This window comes from Hippopotamus amphibius, chromosome 5 (assembly GCF_030028045.1).
Source record: "Hippopotamus amphibius kiboko isolate mHipAmp2 chromosome 5, mHipAmp2.hap2, whole genome shotgun sequence".
In the NCBI taxonomy this organism is placed as follows: domain Eukaryota; kingdom Metazoa; phylum Chordata; class Mammalia; order Artiodactyla; family Hippopotamidae; genus Hippopotamus; species Hippopotamus amphibius.
Window position 1 is genome coordinate 37,560,469 of NC_080190.1, and position 21,024 is coordinate 37,581,492.

General features: G+C 41.5%; 1 protein-coding gene across 1 annotated transcript; it reads left to right on the top strand.

The window, feature by feature from the left end:
* Window positions 1-5,182: 5,182 nt before the first annotated feature.
* Window positions 5,183-14,013, top strand: ANKRD1 (ankyrin repeat domain 1). Its single transcript, XM_057737515.1, has 9 exons — window positions 5,183-5,294; window positions 5,951-6,130; window positions 7,035-7,172; window positions 7,296-7,403; window positions 8,448-8,546; window positions 9,995-10,093; window positions 10,260-10,358; window positions 10,495-10,593; window positions 13,171-14,013. Exons 1-9 carry the CDS (start codon window positions 5,268-5,270, stop codon window positions 13,279-13,281), a joined length of 960 nt encoding a protein of 319 aa, XP_057593498.1. The 5' UTR covers window positions 5,183-5,267; the 3' UTR covers window positions 13,282-14,013.
* The last annotated feature ends 7,011 nt before the right edge of the window (window positions 14,014-21,024 follow it).

A 21,024-nucleotide genomic window follows, 5' to 3' on the forward strand; every position in this document is an offset into this window, starting at 1 on the left:
CTGGGCCGCAGGTTGATCTTGACATTTCTATTCGTGTTAAGAGAAGGTGTGATATCCTTATGTTTATCAAGTGGGACATGTCTTAAAAACGGTTGAAATACAGGGGGGCAAGTGAAGGCTTTACAGGCCATTTCTTGTTTTAGAGGCTTTGGAGAATCAGCTCTGCAACCTGCACGTGATGCTGCAGTCATGAGTGTTGCGTATTTCTATCTTTTGATTCAGTGATTTTGAGACCTCAATAAAACTTTAGTGGCCTAGAAATCATTTTGTTCAAAGCTCTTCTTTGGTCACTTGAGGAGTTGAAGGGACTTGCTCAACTAGTCCCAGGACAGAGCCAGAATTAAAAGCCAGGTTCCCTAATTCCTCATCCCACACACTTCACCCTTCACAACTTCATTTATATACAGCTGCTGCCTTCCCTGACCCTCTTTGGTTTTGTGCCCAAAGAAGCACATTATATTGCCTGCAGTTTTCCTTAAAAAACTCAGGAAAACTCTAAATTCCACAAGGGTACGAGAGTTTGTCTCTTGTGAGTGTTGGTATATCTCAGCTCTAAACATGCCTGACACCTGGTCAGGCTGAATAAATACCGACGAGTAAACTCTGTGTGTGTGTGTGTGTGTGTGTGTGTGTGTGTGTGTTTCCCACAGTCTTAGTAAAGGTGAAATCTTTCACAATCAGAATTCTGAGACTGGGATAAGGATGGCTTGACTGCCTCCTCCATCTTCAAGGATATATGCATATATATTTATGTACATATTCATTTAAATCTATACCCTGGAGTGGTTTCTCAATGCTGGGTGGAAATTAGAATCAACTGGAGGGTTTTTGGTTTTGTTTTTTTTTTTCCAGACAATACCTGGATATGAAAGCAAAGATTCAGATTTCATGTACCTGGGTTGAGGCCAGGGCATCAGCATCTTTTAAAGGCTTTACAGATGATTCTAAGATGCACCTAGCCTTGGAACCACACCCTAGGAAAGGGCAGTTATGAGATGCCTTACCTGGGAGATTACACTTGTTGTGGTTAGTTAGCATTTGAAAGATGCTCACACTCCAGAGGTTACCTAAGCACATTAGCTTTACCTCTAATTAGTATTAGAGGATTATTTGCTATTTAGCATTAAAAGTGTTACTAATTATTTGTCATTGAAGGGAGGATTTGAGATATGTGATTTGGCTAGAAAAGAATATAAGACTCCTGCCAGGTGTCAGCTAAATATTTAGCCCCATGATGTGTCAGACACTTTGCTCTGCCCTTTGGAGCTCCAGGCCTGTATTCAGTACTTGGAATTGGTCAGATCTTAAGTTGGGTCACACATGGAAGGTTCTGTCGTCTGACTAGACTGGAAAGTAAGCTAAAATCTACTGCTAGAATGCTTTCATTTGCCACAAGTGAACTTTTTATGCTGGGCACTGTCTTAGGATCTAAATGGGCAGGGGCTGCTTCATTGAGTTTACAAAACAGCATGTGACTGTGTGTACCTGTTGGCTGACACGAATTCATATGTGGGGCAGAATTTGGCTGGAGACATACTTACATAATTCACAGCAAGGCACCTGCTGTTGTAAGGTGTGGAGGAGAGACCTACGGGCTTCACCTACCTCTACCAAAGGAGGCCACCGATACCTGCAAAGAGGCAGCTTGTGCTGGGTTGCTTACACTTTCTATCCAGAGCCCTGGATATAGGAGGACTCTGGTCTTGACACTGACCTTTGAGAGGAGATGAAGACAGATGCCACAACCCTGCTCAAAATGTCCCTGATACGTGAGGCTTTTCAAATACAGGTGATTCTATACCCCGTTGGCAGGAGAGGGGAAACAACCTTAAACCTTGTTTGCTTCAGTTTTATGACCTCCCTTTGGTATTTCTGAATGTGTAACTGAGCCTTGGCTTGGCTGTAGGGATACTTGGATTCCTAGTTGGGCAAAGTCAGCCATTTCTCTGAGCCAAGAGAGGTGAATAGCAGCTGGGACTGGGAAGGCGATTAGGAGGGATGGCAAAATGCGCGATTACAAGTGCAACAGCAGAACAAGGTGGCTTCCAAGTCAGAATCTGGCTACCGTCCTCTGAGCCCTTCCTTTTAGTATCAAGGTGGGTGTTCTAAGGGCAAGGCATGTTAATAACAGTATCACTGTATATGCTATAAAATTCCTTGGATTGTAGCAAATAAAAGTGACCATTTTGAAAAACAGCCTAAACGTTCATAAATAGGAGAGTGGCTAAATAAGCAAGCGTATGTCCACACACACAGAAATCCACGTAGTTGTTGAAGATAATGAGACGTTTATCGGTGCTGGTAGAAGATGATCTCTAAGACAATGACCAAGTGAAATAAATCAAGTACCAAATCAACACTCAGCAAGATTGCAATTAAGCAACCTTCTCTCTGTATTGTTTTAATTTTTAACAACACATTTATATATTACTTACACAGTCAAGAAAATATAGTAAAAATAAAAGTCTGAGTAGAACCATAACGTCCTAAAATTTGGAAAGATAAAAGTGTCCTTGGAGCTGAGCTGCGGCACACAAACCCTGATGGTGTCTGGGCACGTCTCTCAAACCGTGGGTGACAGCAGTAAGTGCTTTAGGCCCTGCCTCTCACTTTCCTCACCTGTAAACGGGGTTATAAATCTGGTCTCATCAAAATGCATAAGTCCTGAGGGGAGGGGGAAAGGGCGCATCAGGTACCTCTGGCTAAGCTCAAGGCCATTCCCTTGCTCATTCTGGCCACAGAGGGTTGACAATGGGTTGCTAAATCATTAGAGAACCAACTTGCAGCTCTGCTGTCTTCATTCATCTTGGTAAGGAAAGGTGATGCCTAGTTTGAGGTTATGACCAAACCAAATATACAAATTTCAGAACTCACCCCACTAGAGGAAATTTTATGGAAAGAAAACTCCCGAAAAACAAGTAACAGAGAACTCTCCTCTAGTTGCGAAGTTTGGTCCTCAATTCTGACGACTAAGAATGATCTGAAAATACAACTCTGTCTGATGCATTGTTAGGGAGCTAAATGTATCTAGAATCTCTTTCTAACAAGCAAAATCCTCTCGTGTTCTATAATGACAAATGGGACCAACATGGGAGAGGGGAGCAGAGAGGCCAGCAGTGATTTTCCTCACCTGAGGATGCCCGAGGGTCCGGCCAGCTGGCTCCTTTCTCTGATTTCAGCTCATTCCATCAACCCTTCCTCAAGCATCATCCTCTGCAAAGTTTTCCTTAAGGCTTCTTAGACTCTCCTGCACAGAACTAGTCAGGTTGAGAGGGGATGTTTAAGTGACCAGAGGAAGGAATGGGCTTGGTGAGCCGTCCCACCCACTTTCACCTGCATTTTTGGAGGTGATCTGAACACAGAAGAGCCTTTTAATCAGCTTTGGCTGGGCTCTGAATGGGTCTAGGTATGAAATGCCCTGGGAAATCTGCTCTGGCCCCAATGATTCTTTGCTTCTGTTGGATGGAAATCCAAATTCTTCCACCTAGCATCCACCAACTAGCTGTGTGTCTGCAGCCAGTTACTTAACACATTCTGTGCCTCAGTATCCTCTCTGTAAAATGAAAGCATTGGTCTTGCTTGAATTTTGAGGGCAGTAAAAGCTCTGGGATTCTACATCCAAGACACTGAAACAACCCGTGACTCTTCCCTCAAAGACATCTCCTAAGACTCGCCTCAGCTTGGGTTAGGCCTGGAACAAAAAGGCATAAGAAATGGTAGGAAAAGCTTAAACGGACACTTCTTACTTAAAGACACCAATGAAAATAGTTATAGCTGCCTCAAAGAAAACCACTATGAAATTTCCTTTAAATAAAACCTCTTTTAGGATAGAATGTTAGGAGACCAGAATAGATACAGGAGTTATTGGGAGGGTCTCTCTTTGCCAGCACTTTGGTTTTTTGGGGGAAGTCAACGTCTCTTTCTGAAAGTTCCAGAAAAACCATCAGTTCAAGGGGGAGGAAGAGATTGGCAGCCATGTTTGTTGTGTGTGTACGTTTAAAGGAGAAGGTTAAACACAGAAGGTCAATGTAACATCCTAATAAACATACTTCTTCCATTCAGACTCTCACTCCCCCTTCCTTTCTTTCACTGAAAAAAATGTTTTGAATGGCTTTGGAGACAGTAATCCATTTATCCTTGAACTGTAGAGACCTAAATATTTTCACATAATTTATTACCTCAGAGATGAGAAACCAGAAACAGAGGTCTTTTCACCCCAACCCAAAGCAAAGCTCTTTGCTCCTCTGGCAACCTGTCTCAAGCCTTCATGCATCAGAATTACCTGAGTGCTTTGAAAAATACAGATTCCTATGTCTCACCATAAATTGACTCAGAATGTCCTCAGGTGGGGCCCAGGGATCTGCATTTTTGACCAGCTCCCACAGGTGAGTCTTTAATTCCACAGCACCTGAGAAATTTGGCTCTATGACCTAATCAAGGTTATACTGTTACTAATAATTGGTCTCATATAACCTATCTCGGGAATATTTCGGAAACTTTTTGAATAAAAATTGCTCCAGTAAGTGCTGTTTTAGAAGACAGTAAGCATGTCATGTGCTAATTATGGCCTGTGACACCATAAAATAAAAGTGCATTACTGAATGCTTTCAATTTCTTATAATGATGGTAAGGTGGCATGTCATGGGGCCTTTTTAGCCCCAGACATCACTCCAGAGAATTCCAAACAGATATAGACAAGGGCCATTAGGACCCGGGTCCTTTCGTCTTGGGCTGTTTACCCACGGGAATAGGATGTCCTGAAGCAACACTTCCCCTAAGTGACGTGTCGATAAGTCTGGTTATCAGAAAGATATTATTGGCAGTGTGATACGCAGGGCATTTACATTTTCTTGATACGGTTAGTCATATGAAAGCTGACAAAGAAGGAAAAGGAGCAGCGGTGTGGTGCAATGTCAACAGACAGCTGTCCCCTGGCTTCCCGATAAATAGGATGACTTGCATTGCTGAGCGGTGTGGTCACTGCCAAAGGAATGGCCCTCTCACATTTCTTCCTGATTCACATATTCAGTGGGGTTACTTGTCATCCCCTCCCACTCCTGCTTCCCAGACACTGAGTCTGGAATGAAAATTCACCTGCCTCTGAGCTGGCCCCGGGTTGGGGCGGGGGTGTTACTTGGGTTCCCAGGTTGGAAGATTATCTCACCCGTCCCTGGCTATATAAGCTGACTGGAGCAGAGGGACTCCCCAGGGCCGACTCAAGGGTTCATCCTCCGGGAGGAGAACAGACAGACGAACTTCAGGTCGACATGATGGTTATGAAAGTAGAAGAGCTGGTATGTAAAGCACATTATTTTTTACGCAGTGAAAAATGGCGCAGCCTTGATTTTTATTTGAAAATTGAAATGCCCTTTTCTTTCAGGCATAATGCACAGGTACTCTGAAAATGTCATATATAGAAAATGGTTGGTTTATGTGATGAAATAAGTGAAACTGGAAAAAGGGGGCTGGCAGTAATGAATTCTCTACATATTTCCTACTTATCTTCTCCTTTGGTTTTATTACTAAAGTGTGGAATCATGTATAGTTATCAAAATGCCTTAGGGGAGAAGTTCTACTGTAAGAATATATGTCTGGAAACTATAACTCAAGGCAAGGGACCATCCGCCTAAAATAAAAGAATTTTAAATAATCGATGGGGACGGGGGGACAGGCTGTGATTTTCCTAGGAGAAATGTGATTAAGTAGATAAAAGCAGATTTAAACATATCAACCTAACCTCAACCTTGACTTAACCAAGAGAGGAGGACAAGCACCTGAAGGTAACCCGGGAACACTGCAGCTACACATCGCAGCCTGAGATCTGAGAGTGCGCTGCAGGAGGCCACTGTCAGCAGGGAGGGAGCCAGGGGCCTCCTGCAGCATCCTCCAAGGAGAAGGACCCCAGGACAGGCTCTGCTACTTCTGACCCTGCCACCTTCTTCCCTTGTAGGTTACAGGGAAGAAGAATGGCAGTGGGGACGCTGGGGAGTTCCTTCCTGAGGATTTCAGAGATGGAGAGTATGAAGCAGCTGTCACTTTAGAGAAGCAAGAGGACCTGAAAACACTCCCAGCCCACTTTGTGAGCCTGGGGGAGCAACAGTGGAAAACTGAGAAACAGCGAGAGGCAGAGGTAAGACCCTTCCATGAAACTCACGAGTGGGAGGTTGGGGATGGGGTAGAGGATGGAGGTGCCAGATAGGAAGGAGAAGAGAGAGAAACCAAATAAATGCAACCATTCCAAAGATATTTCTTTACCAAATTCTAACTATAAAGAGGCAACTTCTATGGGACAGGTTGTAGAAAATAATTCTTTGTCAAGACTATATGACCTCTGGATTCCAAATTAATCACTGCTTGTTCTATGACCATGTTTTGATTGAAAGACTTGGAAAGAGAAATGTGTCCAGTGAATTTCTGATGTTTTAAACTGTCTAGTTAATCCCAAGCTAGAGAGCCTTCTTTTTCTTCAACAACGTGGTTTGTGGTCCATGGATCATTTTTTGATTGTGACTACTTTCTGTGTTGACAAAATGTGTTGCCAGGTGAATTTTCATTACTTACTAACCACAGATAAAACATGCATTAACTGCAGTCCCAGGACAGTCTGTTTCATGAGCCCTGCTTAGTGGGCCACCTGAAAGACACTGGCATTGAAATTTTAGAGCTTAAAACTTACTAGCGGAGTGTTTTGGGTAAAAAGAAAAATCATGAGCATGATACAAAATTATACGGGAATATGGGGTTTGTTTGTGGAAATAATTACAAAATCATCAGAGACTAGATCCTATCTGCAATGAAAAGTGGATGCTATGAGGAAGGGAAGTGAAGATGAAGGCAATTAGCTGAAAAATTCGACCTCTACATACTTGAATAAGAAATCACTAAATCCAAGTCAAAGATTTATTATAAACTTTTTATCTTTTTGCTCAAACTGTTCACATACTTAGCTCAGACCTTGTAGATTTTGTTTTGATGCAACCAGAATGCTTGTCAGTAGAACTCACTGTATTCTGAAACATGGATTTCTTTTTTAGCTCAAGAAGAAAAAACTAGAACAAAGATCAAAGCTTGAAAATTTAGAAGACCTTGAAATAATCATTCAACTGAAGAAAAGGAAAAAATACAGGAAAACTAAAGTTCCAGTTGTGAAGGAACCTGAACCCGAAATCATTGTAAGGGCTGCTTGGTTTTGTAGTATTACACATTGGCATTAGGCTACAGGGGAAGAAATATATGTGGAGGGTTTGAATGAATGTTGGAAAGCCCATGGTAACTCACACTGTTTTTGGCTTTAGACAGAACCTGTGGATGTGCCTAGGTTTCTGAAGGCTGCCCTGGAGAATAAACTGCCAGTAGTAGAAAAATTCTTGTCAGACAAGAACAATCCAGATGTCTGTGATGAGGTAAGGCTTACACAAAGCACTGCAAAATCCAGCTCATTAATTTTCTGTGTCTTATGCTTTACTGCAGCCTTGCTAACCTGGTGCCAAAAATCAATCCACCTGAAACAGTCTCCCCAGCTGTTGCCACATATGCCAATAGCATAACAGTGGAGTGTAGTGGTCCAAAAAAAGAAAATGCTGGATTAGTGCTACGGATTGCATTATTTTTTACACTCTAATATACTTCTGACTGCTTTTTCAGCTTGTCTTTAATTTTTAGATCTTTGGGATAGACTTTTAATACGGCAGGACCAACGAGTTACCAATGGAGAAATATATTATTAGCATTATCTTTGATTGGACCCAAATACATCAGCTCTACACAGGGAATCTGTAGACTGGAGTTCAAGGGCCAGCTCTACCACTACTTGCCTATTTGATTTTTAGCAGCCAATCTGCATTTTCTGGACCTCAGTTTCCTTATCTGAAAATAGAGGGCATTGGAGTAAAATAATGCCTAAAGGTGTTCCAGCCCAAATAGTCTATTAATCCATTTATATGAAGCCAGTTTACCAGAAATCACTAATCCTTTTTGTATCCTTTCGCCTATGAATTGAAATGGGGAATCATTTCTGAAGGTGAATGAAAAATGTCTCCCATTTTCTTAAAAATGAATTGAATGCTTTTTGATACTCAACCTAGCAATAGTCCCAGATGGAAGAAAACAGCCTGAACTGCGTGGCAAATACTACAGAAACCATGAAGACACAAAATACAAGAAAGGGAAATGTCAGCATTTAGGTAGTTTTGAATCTTTAAGTCCACGTGCCTCGATGCAGACCTCTAAGCACTCGGAAATGTACATTGCAGAAGACACAAATCTCAGTTGCAGAATAATTGTTCTAGTCGACAATTGTAGTAAATGTGACATTTCTAATTCATAAAGAAGCACTCAAGTTTCTATCAGCTAGGTCATCAGAGTCCCCAGCTTCATACTTCTTAGAAAGGATTTATGCTCATTTTTATATGCATTGCACTCTCTCTTTTAAATCTCTATTCTGACAGTATAAACGGACAGCTCTTCACAGAGCATGCTTAGAAGGACATTTGGCAATTGTGGAGAAGTTAATAGAAGCTGGAGCCCAGATTGAATTCCGTGATATGGTAAATATATTTCTTTGTTTGGAAATGAGCCAAAGTAAGTAGACTATGTGAAGCTTGAGAAAACCTACAATGAAAAATGGGGCTGACTGTATTGAAAATTGATCTAAGAGAACTAGGCAGAAGCTCATTTCTCCATACAAAGGGAAGTTGGGAGATGGGACTAGGTCATGTGGAAAGTATTTTCCATACATACTGAAAAGGAGAGGAGTGTTCCAGGGAAAAGAAGAAAGTGAGAGCTGTTAGACAGAATTCAATATCCTCATCAAAGACTCGGGTCATTATCAAGTCAGTAGCCTTACTGAGAAGTAATACAGTCAACACTTGCCTTTCAGCATCCCTGTCCTTCCATCATATGTGGCCGCCTGCTCCTGGCCCTTTGGCTGCCAGCAACAGCTCAGAATTCTCTAGCTGCACACCTTATATGATAGATGCTGGTTGCCATCAGTGAGATTTGGGGCGAGACTGCATACAAAATGCACAGAATTGCATCTATAGAAAGTAGCTGTTATTCAGACCTCAGAAATTCAACCACCGTGATCTACACACAAACCAGTATACAGCATATTTTATGAACTGAAGATTGAGGTGGGAAAATGCTTTATTTATTTAAATACAGCTCAATTTGACTTTTCAGCAAACTAGAAAAGGGATTGGCAAAGTCCAAAGGATTTGGCCAAAACGGAACCCAAAAGATATACGTGCAGAAAAACAAGAAACAAAATATAAAGTTTGCATGGAAAGCCACAAAAATCCTTGAGCATGGGATCTGGAGGGCCAGGGATATAGCAAACTTACTCCTAGGAGTAAGCGCAGTGACCACAAGTGATGACGGTGGAGGTACAGAGGGTGTGCTGGCACAAATGGCAGCAGAGAAGCAGCACGAGATGAGGGGAAAACAACAGGGACACAGGAAGAGGTGTCAGATCCAGATGAATATCTTTTGCACAGGGCTGTGGGTTGGAATATCTCTTCTGCCACTTACTAGCTGTGTTACCTTGGGCAAGAAACGAATATTTTGGAGCCTTGTTTTTCTCATCTGCAAAATGAGCACAGGAACACCCACTTCATAATGTTGCTGGGGGCATCAATGCCTCTGGAGTATGCGACACTATACTGGCACGAGGAAATTCCCAATGAATCACAGTTCTCATCCTCTTTTAAAAAGATGTATTAGGTTTATCAAGAACCTCCTAATGATGCAAACATGCACACAGACACACACACAGGAGCGCATATACTCACATTCACATGCTTAAGAGTCTAGCCAAAACATTGGGCAAGAGCCTTCAACTGTAACAGTTAGAACTGGCAATCTAGACAAGGGCAGCCCAGTGTCACCACGGATGCCCTAGCAAACCTGGTGTTCCTGGGCCTTAGAAACCAAGTACTAATTCCTCTGACCAGGTTCTTCTTTCACTAAGTCATGTCCTTTTACCTTCCCGGTATAGCTTGAATCCACAGCCATCCACTGGGCAAGCCGCGGAGGAAACCTGGATGTCTTAAAACTGTTGCTGAACAAAGGAGCAAAAATCAGTGCGCGGGATAAGGTATTCCTCCACCTCCTATCCCCCTCCTCCTTCTCCTATCCCCCTCCTCCTTTTTCCCCTCCTCCGCCCTATCCCTCCTCCACTTCTCCCCTTCATACATGCCTTGGGGTCTGGGACAGCCTCTGTCTTCAAGCCCTGGGACACAGCAGGCTGTTCCGTTTCGCAGTTGCTCAGCACGGCGCTGCACGTGGCAGTGAGGACCGGCCACTACGAGTGCGCAGAGCATCTCATCGCCTGCGAGGCGGACATCAACGCCAAAGACCGAGTGAGTGGCCCAGCAGACTTTGGCCTCCGAAAGCTTCACTCATTTATATCTCTGGAATTACTACCCCAGCCGGAACCCTGGCGGGACCCACTTTCTGGCCGCAGGCTCACCTCTTCTGTTCACTCTGCTTCTCTAGGAAGGAGATACCCCACTGCACGACGCCGTGAGGCTGAACCGGTACAAGATGATCAGACTCCTGATCATGTATGGCGCCGACCTCAACATCAAGAACTGCGTAAGTACCAAAGCAAGGGGCTCTGCTTGCCGGCTTTCTCAGGAACAAAAGTATGGCTCACACACTTGAAAACAGTCTTACAACGGTAGTACTTAAGGGCTCTTTTGATGCTTTAAATGCCTGTTCATTCCTAGAAGGACACTGCTGACTTTGACAAGGGCTCAGGTCACCTGGTCAGAGATGGGGAAGCCATAGTGACTTCCATGACCTCAGTGCCTAATACAGCCTCTAGTAATTCTTTTAAATTTTGGCCTTGAAAATAAAAGATGGCCAAACTGCCCATCTTTAGAAACATAAGCACTGTCTGCCTTGGCCAGCCCTGGCTGAGCAAGGCCTGGGGTAGTGGGGAATAAAGACACCCACCATTGCTGATGTTGTCGAAAATTCCACAGTGGTCAATGCAACCAAGGGCCAAGCAACTCAAATGAATCATCATCTAACCTGAATAATTCTGAATGGTTCTCTCCTCCTTACAGCAGCATGACATGCTAGCACTTTCTTCCAGGGGTAGCCATGTTCTTGCCTATATTTTTGAGTTAATTTCTATTCATTCTCCTCTTTGGTTTATCTGCACATCCCTCAAAATACTTTCCTATATTTAGGCCCTGAAAATGCTTGTATAAGTCACTTTTACAAGTACATATTAATTTAGCTTCATCTGAAAGCCAGGGAATGTAACCAGATTTTCCTCATGGTCCCAATTCCCAGTCAAGCATCATCTAATATAAGCTTTAAAAATATCACTGGGAGGAATAAGTGTAAAGTACTGAAGAAGTAATTTGAAAGAAGCTTTTGGAGAATCACTTTACATAGAAGGAAGGAAAACCCCAGTCATACTATACTATGAACAATTTCTTCCTCTTACTGTGTTACTATAAGACTGAGAGGAATACTTCATCTTTCAAAAACAAACAAAAACACAAAGACAAAAAAACCCTTCTTGGTGACAGGAACCAAAAATAAATGCAGTAAAAAGAGACTGCATTAACAGTAGGGTCCCCTCATCCTTGATATTGGGATTGCTCTTATCAAATAATTTCAACAAACTATCAGAAAGAGTAGATTCAATGAAATCCCCAAAGGTGCAGAAAATATGATGATTTTTTTCTCCAGGCAGTGAGACACACTACCCGCAGAGATAAATAGCAGACAGATTTGGGGAGACTGTGTAAGCAGCCAGGGAATCATGAGATAAATTTCAATACAAAGGCGTTCAAGGAATTCATGGAAGAGTAGCCCAAAATATACAAATAGGGCTCAGGGCTCTGAATTATCAGTAAGACCCCAGCACAAAGGTTCTGGAACTATTAATGTCATTGACCCAATGGATGGGTGTTCCCCAAAAAGGCCACTAAGCTATTGGACACCATCTTGAAGGGAACTGGAAACAATGCACTACTGTATTGTCCAAAACTCTGTCTTCATGTCTGTTAATGAGTGTTCCTCAAGGAAAGATGCTACAGGTGAGAAGGTCCAAAATGAAGGTTGCAGGGCCAGTAACTCAAATCCGCACAGGGCCCAGGCAGATCGCATAGATGACGTACATGGTGGCTGCGGGTTCTGCGCACATAACTTACTTAGAGGTCCCCAGCCCAGTCCATTGTTGCGCTGTGAAACCACAGGTATTGTGCTGCCAAATCTTCCAATTTTTTTTCAGAGAGATCACAAATTGAGTTGGGAAATCTCTTCATTTCCAACTGTTGCCAATTAATTCCAACTTTTAAAAAAATGTAAGCTCTGTTTGGGCCAAAACAGGGTCTCTAGACTGATGTGCATCTCAAAGCTGCCAGTTTGCACCTTATCTCTATGGGATAACGAGAGACTTCTCAATGGAGATAGAAAATCTTAGGACTTCTCAAATTTAAAGACAAGAATTGAGAGGTGACATAGTTTTAATTTTTGTAAATATCTTGAGACATATGCATAAGGTAAAAAAGTTTTGGTCTCAGAAATTATTTACTCATACCTCACTGATATTGTCTCCAAGAAAACTAAATTTCCTGGGAGAGACCAATGTAACTTCTGAGCAGCTATGAAAATTCTACTCCCTGGAGCGGTACCTGCGTACTTAAGCCAAGGTGTTGTTGAAGCAGTTCATTCCCCACCAGTTTTTATCAGTCAGGAATCATTTTCCAAATTGATAGGAACTGGTTCTTGACTCAGGGATACCACTACCTCCCCAAGCCCATTCTGCAGGGTACTGGATAAGTACGGAGGCATTTTTGAATTTCAAAATGACTTGGCTTACTCTTGCTGTTTAGTGTCTAGGGACTAGAGCTTTTTACCAACACCTGGGGTAGTCCCACAGGAAACAAACAAACAAAAAACACATTGCTAATATGAAATGCCAAAAGCATTCCCGTGAGAAACAGTGAAGGACTGGTTTGAATATAAACTGCAAATCATGCATAGTGGGAAACAGAAAACACTTCAATAACATACATCTACCCATTACCTCATTAAATACACACACACCCACACCCACCCACACACACACACACACACACACACACACACGAGAGGAATTTATAGATGCCTCCCACCTAGAAGTCAAATTCTCTTCTCTATTTCGATTAGGCTGGGAAGACCCCGATGGATCTGGTGCTACACTGGCAGAATGGAACCAAAGCAATATTTGACAGCCTCAAAGAGAACTCCTACAAAGCCTCTCGCATAGCCACATTCTGAGCAAAACGATGACAGCCACTTCCATTGGCTGCTCTTCACCAGCATTTTGAAGGCACCGCCCCAAAGAGCAACTCATCCTGGAATCCAGCTTCTGTTTATCAACCTGTTGTAAATCGGCACCTACTGATGTTTTGAGAAAGCACAGGGACATAGGTATTGGCATTTCCCTTAGTGAAACTCACTCTATTTATTTGTATTTATTCCTGTTTATTTATTTATTTATTTACTGCAATACCACCGATATTCAGATCCTTCATGACCATCCATTTGGTGAACAAGCTTAGTTTGTACGTGACATGTCAGAGCCTTCCCTTAGTTTTTAAACCACGTGAACCAGCAGTGCTGTCAGTGCCTACTTGTGTGTCACCTCGCTCACGTAAGATGTTTCAAGGTGTTTTTGAAAGACAAAGGGGATTACTGCGGCCCTCTTTTCTCTTGAATTTTTAAGGCTGAAGTTTGAGGCCATGGAAAGCCTGTAGTGATGGGAAAGGAAACAGAATGTAAGTGATTCTGTGAGAAGGACAGTACCAAGTCATGCGCTGTACATACCAAGGTGAAGAGAATGTCTTGAGTGTAAGTGGAAGGAGTGGGCCCCTGGGCCGTGCAGAACTGAATGTGCTCAAAAAAGATGAACGTAACTGCGAACTGTAAATGTGTAAATGTATGTTATGTTGTATGTATATTTTATATTCATAATAAAAGCAAATTCTAAACCTCTTTCCTTCTTTAAATATAGTAGGAAAGAACCATGCAAAAAGGCCATTTAGATGAGGTTTTCTTGGTCTCCCAAGCTTCTCATATTAGGGATGTCCTGTAGAACCAATCACACCTCTCAGTATTTAACATGTACATAGATCACCTGAGGACCTTGTTAAAATGCAGATTCCAATTCCTCCAGTGAGGGTGGGGCCTGAAATTCTGCATTTCTGACAAGCCCCTGGGTGATGCAGAGGTGGTGGTACATCACAGCCACACTGAGCAGCATGGCTGTGAAAACCATAGATATGCAGGAGTTCAAGCTCTTTTGGCCCCAGCGATGGGGAGAAAGAGACCCCTGGTGGGCAAAATGATTACTGCAAATTAAGGTGTTCCCTTAAGACGTTCCCATCGGGGCTTAACTAATCTGAGGTTTAACAATTACTGTGGACACCGGCTGCTAGTGTCAAAGGCTGCCCATGAGAAAACATACCTGGCTGATGACTGCTGACCTCCAAGGGGAGCTTTTTTGTTGCCACGCGCTGGGCTAGGTGCTATGACCTGTGATGAGAAAACCAAATTGTCCCTGCCCTGCTGCCCTGGAATAGATGAACATTAAAGAAATAATCACAGAAATAAATACACGGTAACAATCTGCAGTGAGTATACAACCAAGTAAAAAGTACCGAGTGCTGAGAGTCTCAGCTGTGGAGGCCCATCTTTCGATGGGGAGGCAGGGGAGGGGGTTTCTACAAAGACTTCTTTGAGGTTGGGGACCTTTGAGAGGAGTCTGAAGGATAAACTGGAGTTATTCAAGCGCAGTGTTCCAAGCAGCAGAGAGAACACAGAAAAGGGAAAGGTTATGGGAAAAGTTTGTCACTTGAGGAAATGTATGAAGGCCAATGTGAAACCCTTGCCCTGGTACCCCTCCCAAATACCACTCCAGTTAAAATAATACTTATAACCTCTCCGCTATGCCTCTAACCCTTTGGGAGGGCGTGTAGGTACAACCCATAACCAGGAGACCCTCCAGATGGCTGGTCATGGACTTGTGAGCATGGTTTGAAGTAGTTTTGTACCTTTTCTATCTAGTCTCCTGTAGAGTCTGTCTCCTGGGGGCATGGGGAGCTTCATTCTCTTTATCTCCCTCGCTCCCTCCCAAATTCCCTTCTGCCACCCCCTACCCTCCCTCCAGGGTCCTGGCTCTAACCGTTAGATCCTTAAGGCTCAGGGTCCTTCTATTTCTTTGAAGTAAATCACCTACAACACAGGCGACGTGTCCCTTGCTGCACTGATGTCTCCCACGGCATAACGTGGGTGTGTTATCATGTGGCCAAGTATTCTCTTATGTCTTTCTCAAGTTCCCTTCCCACAAGAGCTGGAAGGTAAAGGAGAGAAGTAAGGGGTTAAAATACTTTTGTGTTGCCACATATAAAGATTTGCACTAGTACAGAGGTGGGGGCCATGAGAATCAACATGGAATAAATCCCGTTATAACAAGGCCAACTCAGTGACCTTTGCTAATGGAAAAGATAAACACTTCAGGCAGAACCTTCACGTTTCTGTCACACAGGCGGTCAACTTATATAAGCCAGCCCATCTTCCAACCTGAGCCATTTTTTTGCCGGGAGTCTGTCTCCTGTGTTCTTTTATCAGTGAAGGGAAACGTCCCACTGGCCAATGGAGACTCTCGGCACCTGTTCTAGACTTTCCCTTTGCCTCATCCCTCTTTCAATCAACCACCAAGACTTCTGACCCAGCATTATCACCCAGGGGGGCTCTGTACTCTGTCCACTTCCTCTTATCCTAGGGGCCACTCCCCTAGTTCAGATCACCACAGCGGGTCCTGGGTCATTCAAATACCCTCAGCTTACTTCCCTCCAGTCTGTTCTTCAAGCAGCAGCCAGGGTGATTTTTCTAAAATGCAAATCTGGTCAAGTCATTCTCCTCTTCAAAATGTTTCAGTGGCTGCCCGTTTCCCTCAGGATGAAATAAAAATGCCGTAACGTCTTCTAAAACTCTGCAAATCTGGCTGCTGTTAACTCTTTACCCTCAGCTATTTCTCATCACTTTCCTAGCTGAACAGTAAATTTCAACTCTATTGAATTTTCAGTTTCTTAAAAAACCCAGGCACTAGCTTTTGTTCTCATATGCTGTGCCAACTCCCGGGAAGGCTTTTTCCCACCCACTGCATAATTTCTCCTCATTCCTCTCCTTCAGGATAGCTGTATGTCCTCCAGGAAGCCACCCCTGACCCTTATTTAGACTTGGTTAGTCTCAAGTATGTTCCTGCTGTATTGTTTTCCTCCGTGTCATAATATCTATCACACTGCCTTTACCCTCCCCCCCACCCCCGCAAATGAAAAACTTTCCTCTCCCCTTGAACTAGCAATACATGCTCATTAAGTATTAAGCCAAATATGGAAATAAGAAAGCAGACATCACCAATAATCCTAATTTCATGGCACCAGTTATTTCTGTGCACATTACATATGGGTACTGTACATTTACCTTTATACGTTTGTTTTCAGTTGAACAACTTATTCTAGACATCTTTGTAAATGGTAGTCTTATGTTGCAATGTACAATGGATCATTTAACTAATCCTATCATTACTGGGCTTTCAGGTTATTTCCATTTTCCCATTTTAGACACTGTTGCAATGAATATGCTTATCCATGCATCCTTACACCTAACCAGTTATTTCTGAAGAAATATGTTTATAGAAAAATCTATAAGGTTGGTACCAAATCATCCCTTCCACAATGTTACTGCCTTTCCCCACAATCATGAAAATACTCATTTTATAAATCTTTTATTTTTTCAACCCAATCAGCAAAAGAAAGATATATATATATATATATTTTAAGAACTTTTATTGAGATACAGTTAACAGGAAGAAAGATATATTTTTGATGATTTTCCCCTGATTACTAAAAAGGTTCAACATCTTCAGGTTTATTGAGCAGTATTCTGGGTCAATCTTCTTTGCTCAATTTTCTATTAAGTCAGGTTCCCTGGAAGCAGCGCTTGAAATGAGGATTCCTGTGTAAGTGATTTCTTGAGAGTGCTCTATAAGGTACCAAAGGAAACAGGACAGGGCAGGAGAAGAAAAGAGGAAAAGACGTGGTTTCAGGAGATGCCTCTTCTAAACCTAATCTAAATGGCACCAGGGAGGCCAGAAGGCCAGACTGTAATGCCCTGCACCAGGCATTCACCAAAGGCCAACCTCCAGGGATGGGGGTAAAGCTTCCCAGGCATCTCTGAGACAATCAGCCCGGAACAATCCTCTGGGAGAGGGTGAGAATAAACCATTAACATACGATATCTGCAGCAGCTGTGGGAGGCGCACACCAGCCTGGTAAAAAGGATCTGGATGGACACTAGCAGTATTTGTCATGTTGCATATTTGTTTTTAAAAAGCAATTTCTTTAAAAGAGCTAAGGATGCTAAACCTCTCTGGAATATGCATTGTAAATGTACCTTCCTAGCTGTCTGTACTTTTCTAACACTACATTTTTATAGAGACAAATTGATCAAGCTTTTATGTTTTCTAGCTTTGATGACCACGTGTAGGTCTTTTCCAATCCGAGCTTTTAAAAAATACCCTCTTCTCTGGTATTTTACATTTTAAAAAGATTTAAACCTTTAATCCATCTCAATTTATTATGGGTGTATACTGGGTATGAGATAGGGAGTGGACTTGTTTTTCCTAAATGGTAGAACAACAGCTGATACTTAGCAAGTATGTTCTATATGACAGGTTCTGCTCTGGGCCTTCTGCAAATTGTAATGCACTTAACCTCTGCAATAATGCCACAGGGAGACCAGAAGGAAGCAAGGCCAGAGTGGTTACATCATTTGTCCAAGGTTACAGGTGGTTAAGTACTAGCAAGTTGGGATTTTAACACAGGTGGTGTGTCTTCGGTCTTTGTACTTAACTGTACTGTACTGTGCTGTCCTGCCTCTCCTAACTGCTAGGTAACCAGTTGTTCCAACACCACTTACTGAACAATCCATCATTTCTTCTGATAACTGGAATGTTCCGGACTCACAGCTCTTTCATTCATCTATATGGACTTCTGTACCAATTATACACTGTTTTTAGTTACTAGAGTTCTGCTGTACTCTGTAATACTCACCAGTACAAGTCCTTTCTTCCCATTGTTTTTCTACAAAATTCCCTAGCTTTTCTCAAATTTTTTTCCTTTCAAAATACCAAGCCTAAAAACAAAATGTATGCACCAGCAAACAAAAATATATACAGATACTCTGCTTTTGATTTTGTTAAATTCATAGATTAAATTGGGTGAGAATTTGATGTACCATGTCTCCCTCCATGTATTCCAGTCTTCTTTACTTTCCCACGTCACTTTCATTTAAGAGCTTTCTTCATAGAATTCCATCATTTTTGGTAATTTATGTCTCTGTGATTAGGGCCATTTTTTAAAATGGTATTTTATGACAAGTTATTGTTAATTAAAACTATTGGCTTTTGTATTTATTTTATAACTGACCACTCTGCTGAACTTTTATTAAAGGTACTGTCATCTTGTTGCAACTAAACCAGTTCATGTTCTAACAAAAGCAAACTTTAGAGAAGAAGCCCGCTTGCTGCTCTTCATTGGTGACCAGCCATCATACCCTCCTATTTTGAACAACAGGATAAGTATTTATAAACAGAAAACAGGCACAACTGCAAATACATAACAAATGTATTTGAAATACAGGTGCTAAGAAGCACCTGTATTTCTAATCTTCACCCAGATGCTCTTGAGTTTTTCAAGAAGACTCACATTCTGCCATAACTTTACCTCCTTTCTACCTAACATGAAAGTCCTCAATATTATATCTGGTACAAGTGGGGCTAATATATAGTCAGTTGGTTGAAAAGTAGATTATGGTGGGGCATCAAAAAAAAGTTGAACATACATCCCCTTAAACATTTTAGGTTTAAAATATATAAATGTACACTCACGTGCCAGTCTTTTAAAGAAAGGTCAAAGCCTATTCTTGGAAGCAGGGCTCCACTGATGGGAGAGCTACAGTTTGTTCTTGAGTTCCAGTCTCTTTAAAGAAAGAAAAATGATATCTCATTTAGCTTTGATTTGCATAATTAGTAATGTTGAGCATCTTTTTGTCTGCCTATTGGCCATCTGTACATCTTCTTTGGAAAGATGTCTATTCAAATCCTCTGCCCATTTTTTAATTGGGTTGTTTGGTTTTTTCTTGTTGTTATATGAGTTTATATATATTTTGGCTGTTAACATCTCAACAGATATATGATTTTTAAATATCTCCCCATTCAGTAGTCTGTCTTTTCTTGTTTAACCTGACAAAAACTTATTTTTTTTTACATACACATATATATATTTTTTTCAGCTTCTTTTCCCTTATAGGTTATTACAAAATACTGATTACAGTTCCCTGTGCTATACAGTAGGTCCTTGTTGGTTGTCTTTTCATTTTGCTGATGGTTTCTTCTGCTGTGCAGCTTTTTAGTTTTGCATTTGTTTCCCTTACCTGAGGAGACAATGTAGAAAGATAATGCTAATACCTACGCCGGATAGCCTGTCAGAACGGCTATTATCAAAAAGGCAAGAAATAACAAATGTTACAGAGAGGATGTGGAGAAAAGGGACCCTCATACACTACTGGTGGGAATGTAAATTGGTACAGTCACTAGGGAAAACACTATGGCGATTCTTCAAAAAATTAAGAATAGAACACCATATGATCCAGCTATGCCACTTCTGGGAATTTATCCAAAGAACAGGAAAGCATGAATTTGTAAATATATACACACTCCTATGTTCACTACAGCATTATTTATATAGCCAAGATATGAAAATAACCTAAATGTCCATCAACAAATGAATGGATAAACATGTGAGAGGTGTGTGCATGTGTGTGTGTGTATAAGATGGACTACTACTCAGACATAAAATAAGAGGAAATCTTGCCATTTGTGACACCACAGATGGACCTTGAGGGTATTATGCTAAGTGAAATAAGTCACATAGAGAAAGACAAATACTATATAAATACTATATGATTTCATTCTTATGTGGAGGGAAAAAAGAAAGAACTAAATGAAGCAAAAACAAACACACAGATAAAGAGAACCGAGTAGTTGTTACCAGAGGGGAAGGAGGGATGTGGGGAGAGCAAAATACGTAAGGGGTCAACTGCGTGGTGATGGATGGAAACTTCTGGTGGCACGCTGTAGTGTACCCATGAGTTGAATTATAATGTTATAATACATAAAACTTAATGTTATAAACAATGTTATCTCAATTAAAAAAAAAAAAGAAAAAAGAGAACTTATAGACTGGTAAAACAATCCAAATGCAGAATTCCCACTGAATCTCCTCCAAATCTAGTTGTTTTGCTCACAACCATTTTGACAGTTCTTATTAATGACTCATCTTTTTCTAACTTTTCAAAAGCCTTAATTTTCCTGGGAATTCTTTTTTTCCCCTCATGGTTCATCAGTTTTCATAATTTTACATTAACTTATATAATTTTACAATGCTAAATACAATGGCATAAAGGGAATTGTGAACAAACACACACCTAACTTTTGGTGAGTGCAGGTGGGGTGAAGGCAGAAGCAAGCTGGCACTCAGGGAGAGGCGGACCCTAGGGGTGAGGGTGCAGCAGCTCCTATAGAGGGAGTGGAGGAGGCTAACCCATCACATTGCTTGAGTAAAAGATGCTTTATTTTTAGAACCATGACGCTTAATACATATACAATATATAAATAGAAACGAACATAGACATGTATGTGTGAAATATTCCTCTTCTTGTATTTTGTCAAAGGTTTTTTATTGTTATTTTTTCTAAAATCAGAAGTGGATTTTAAATTTTATCAAATGTCTTACTGGCATCTATTAAGAAGATTCTGATTTTCCTCAATTGACCTATTAATATGATAAAGAATAGTACACTAAAGAGAACTGAAATATCCTTACATTTCTAGAATAAATCTCACCTGGTTATGGGATCCTCTGTTTTACCAATATTTTATTTAAGCATCTAAATTCA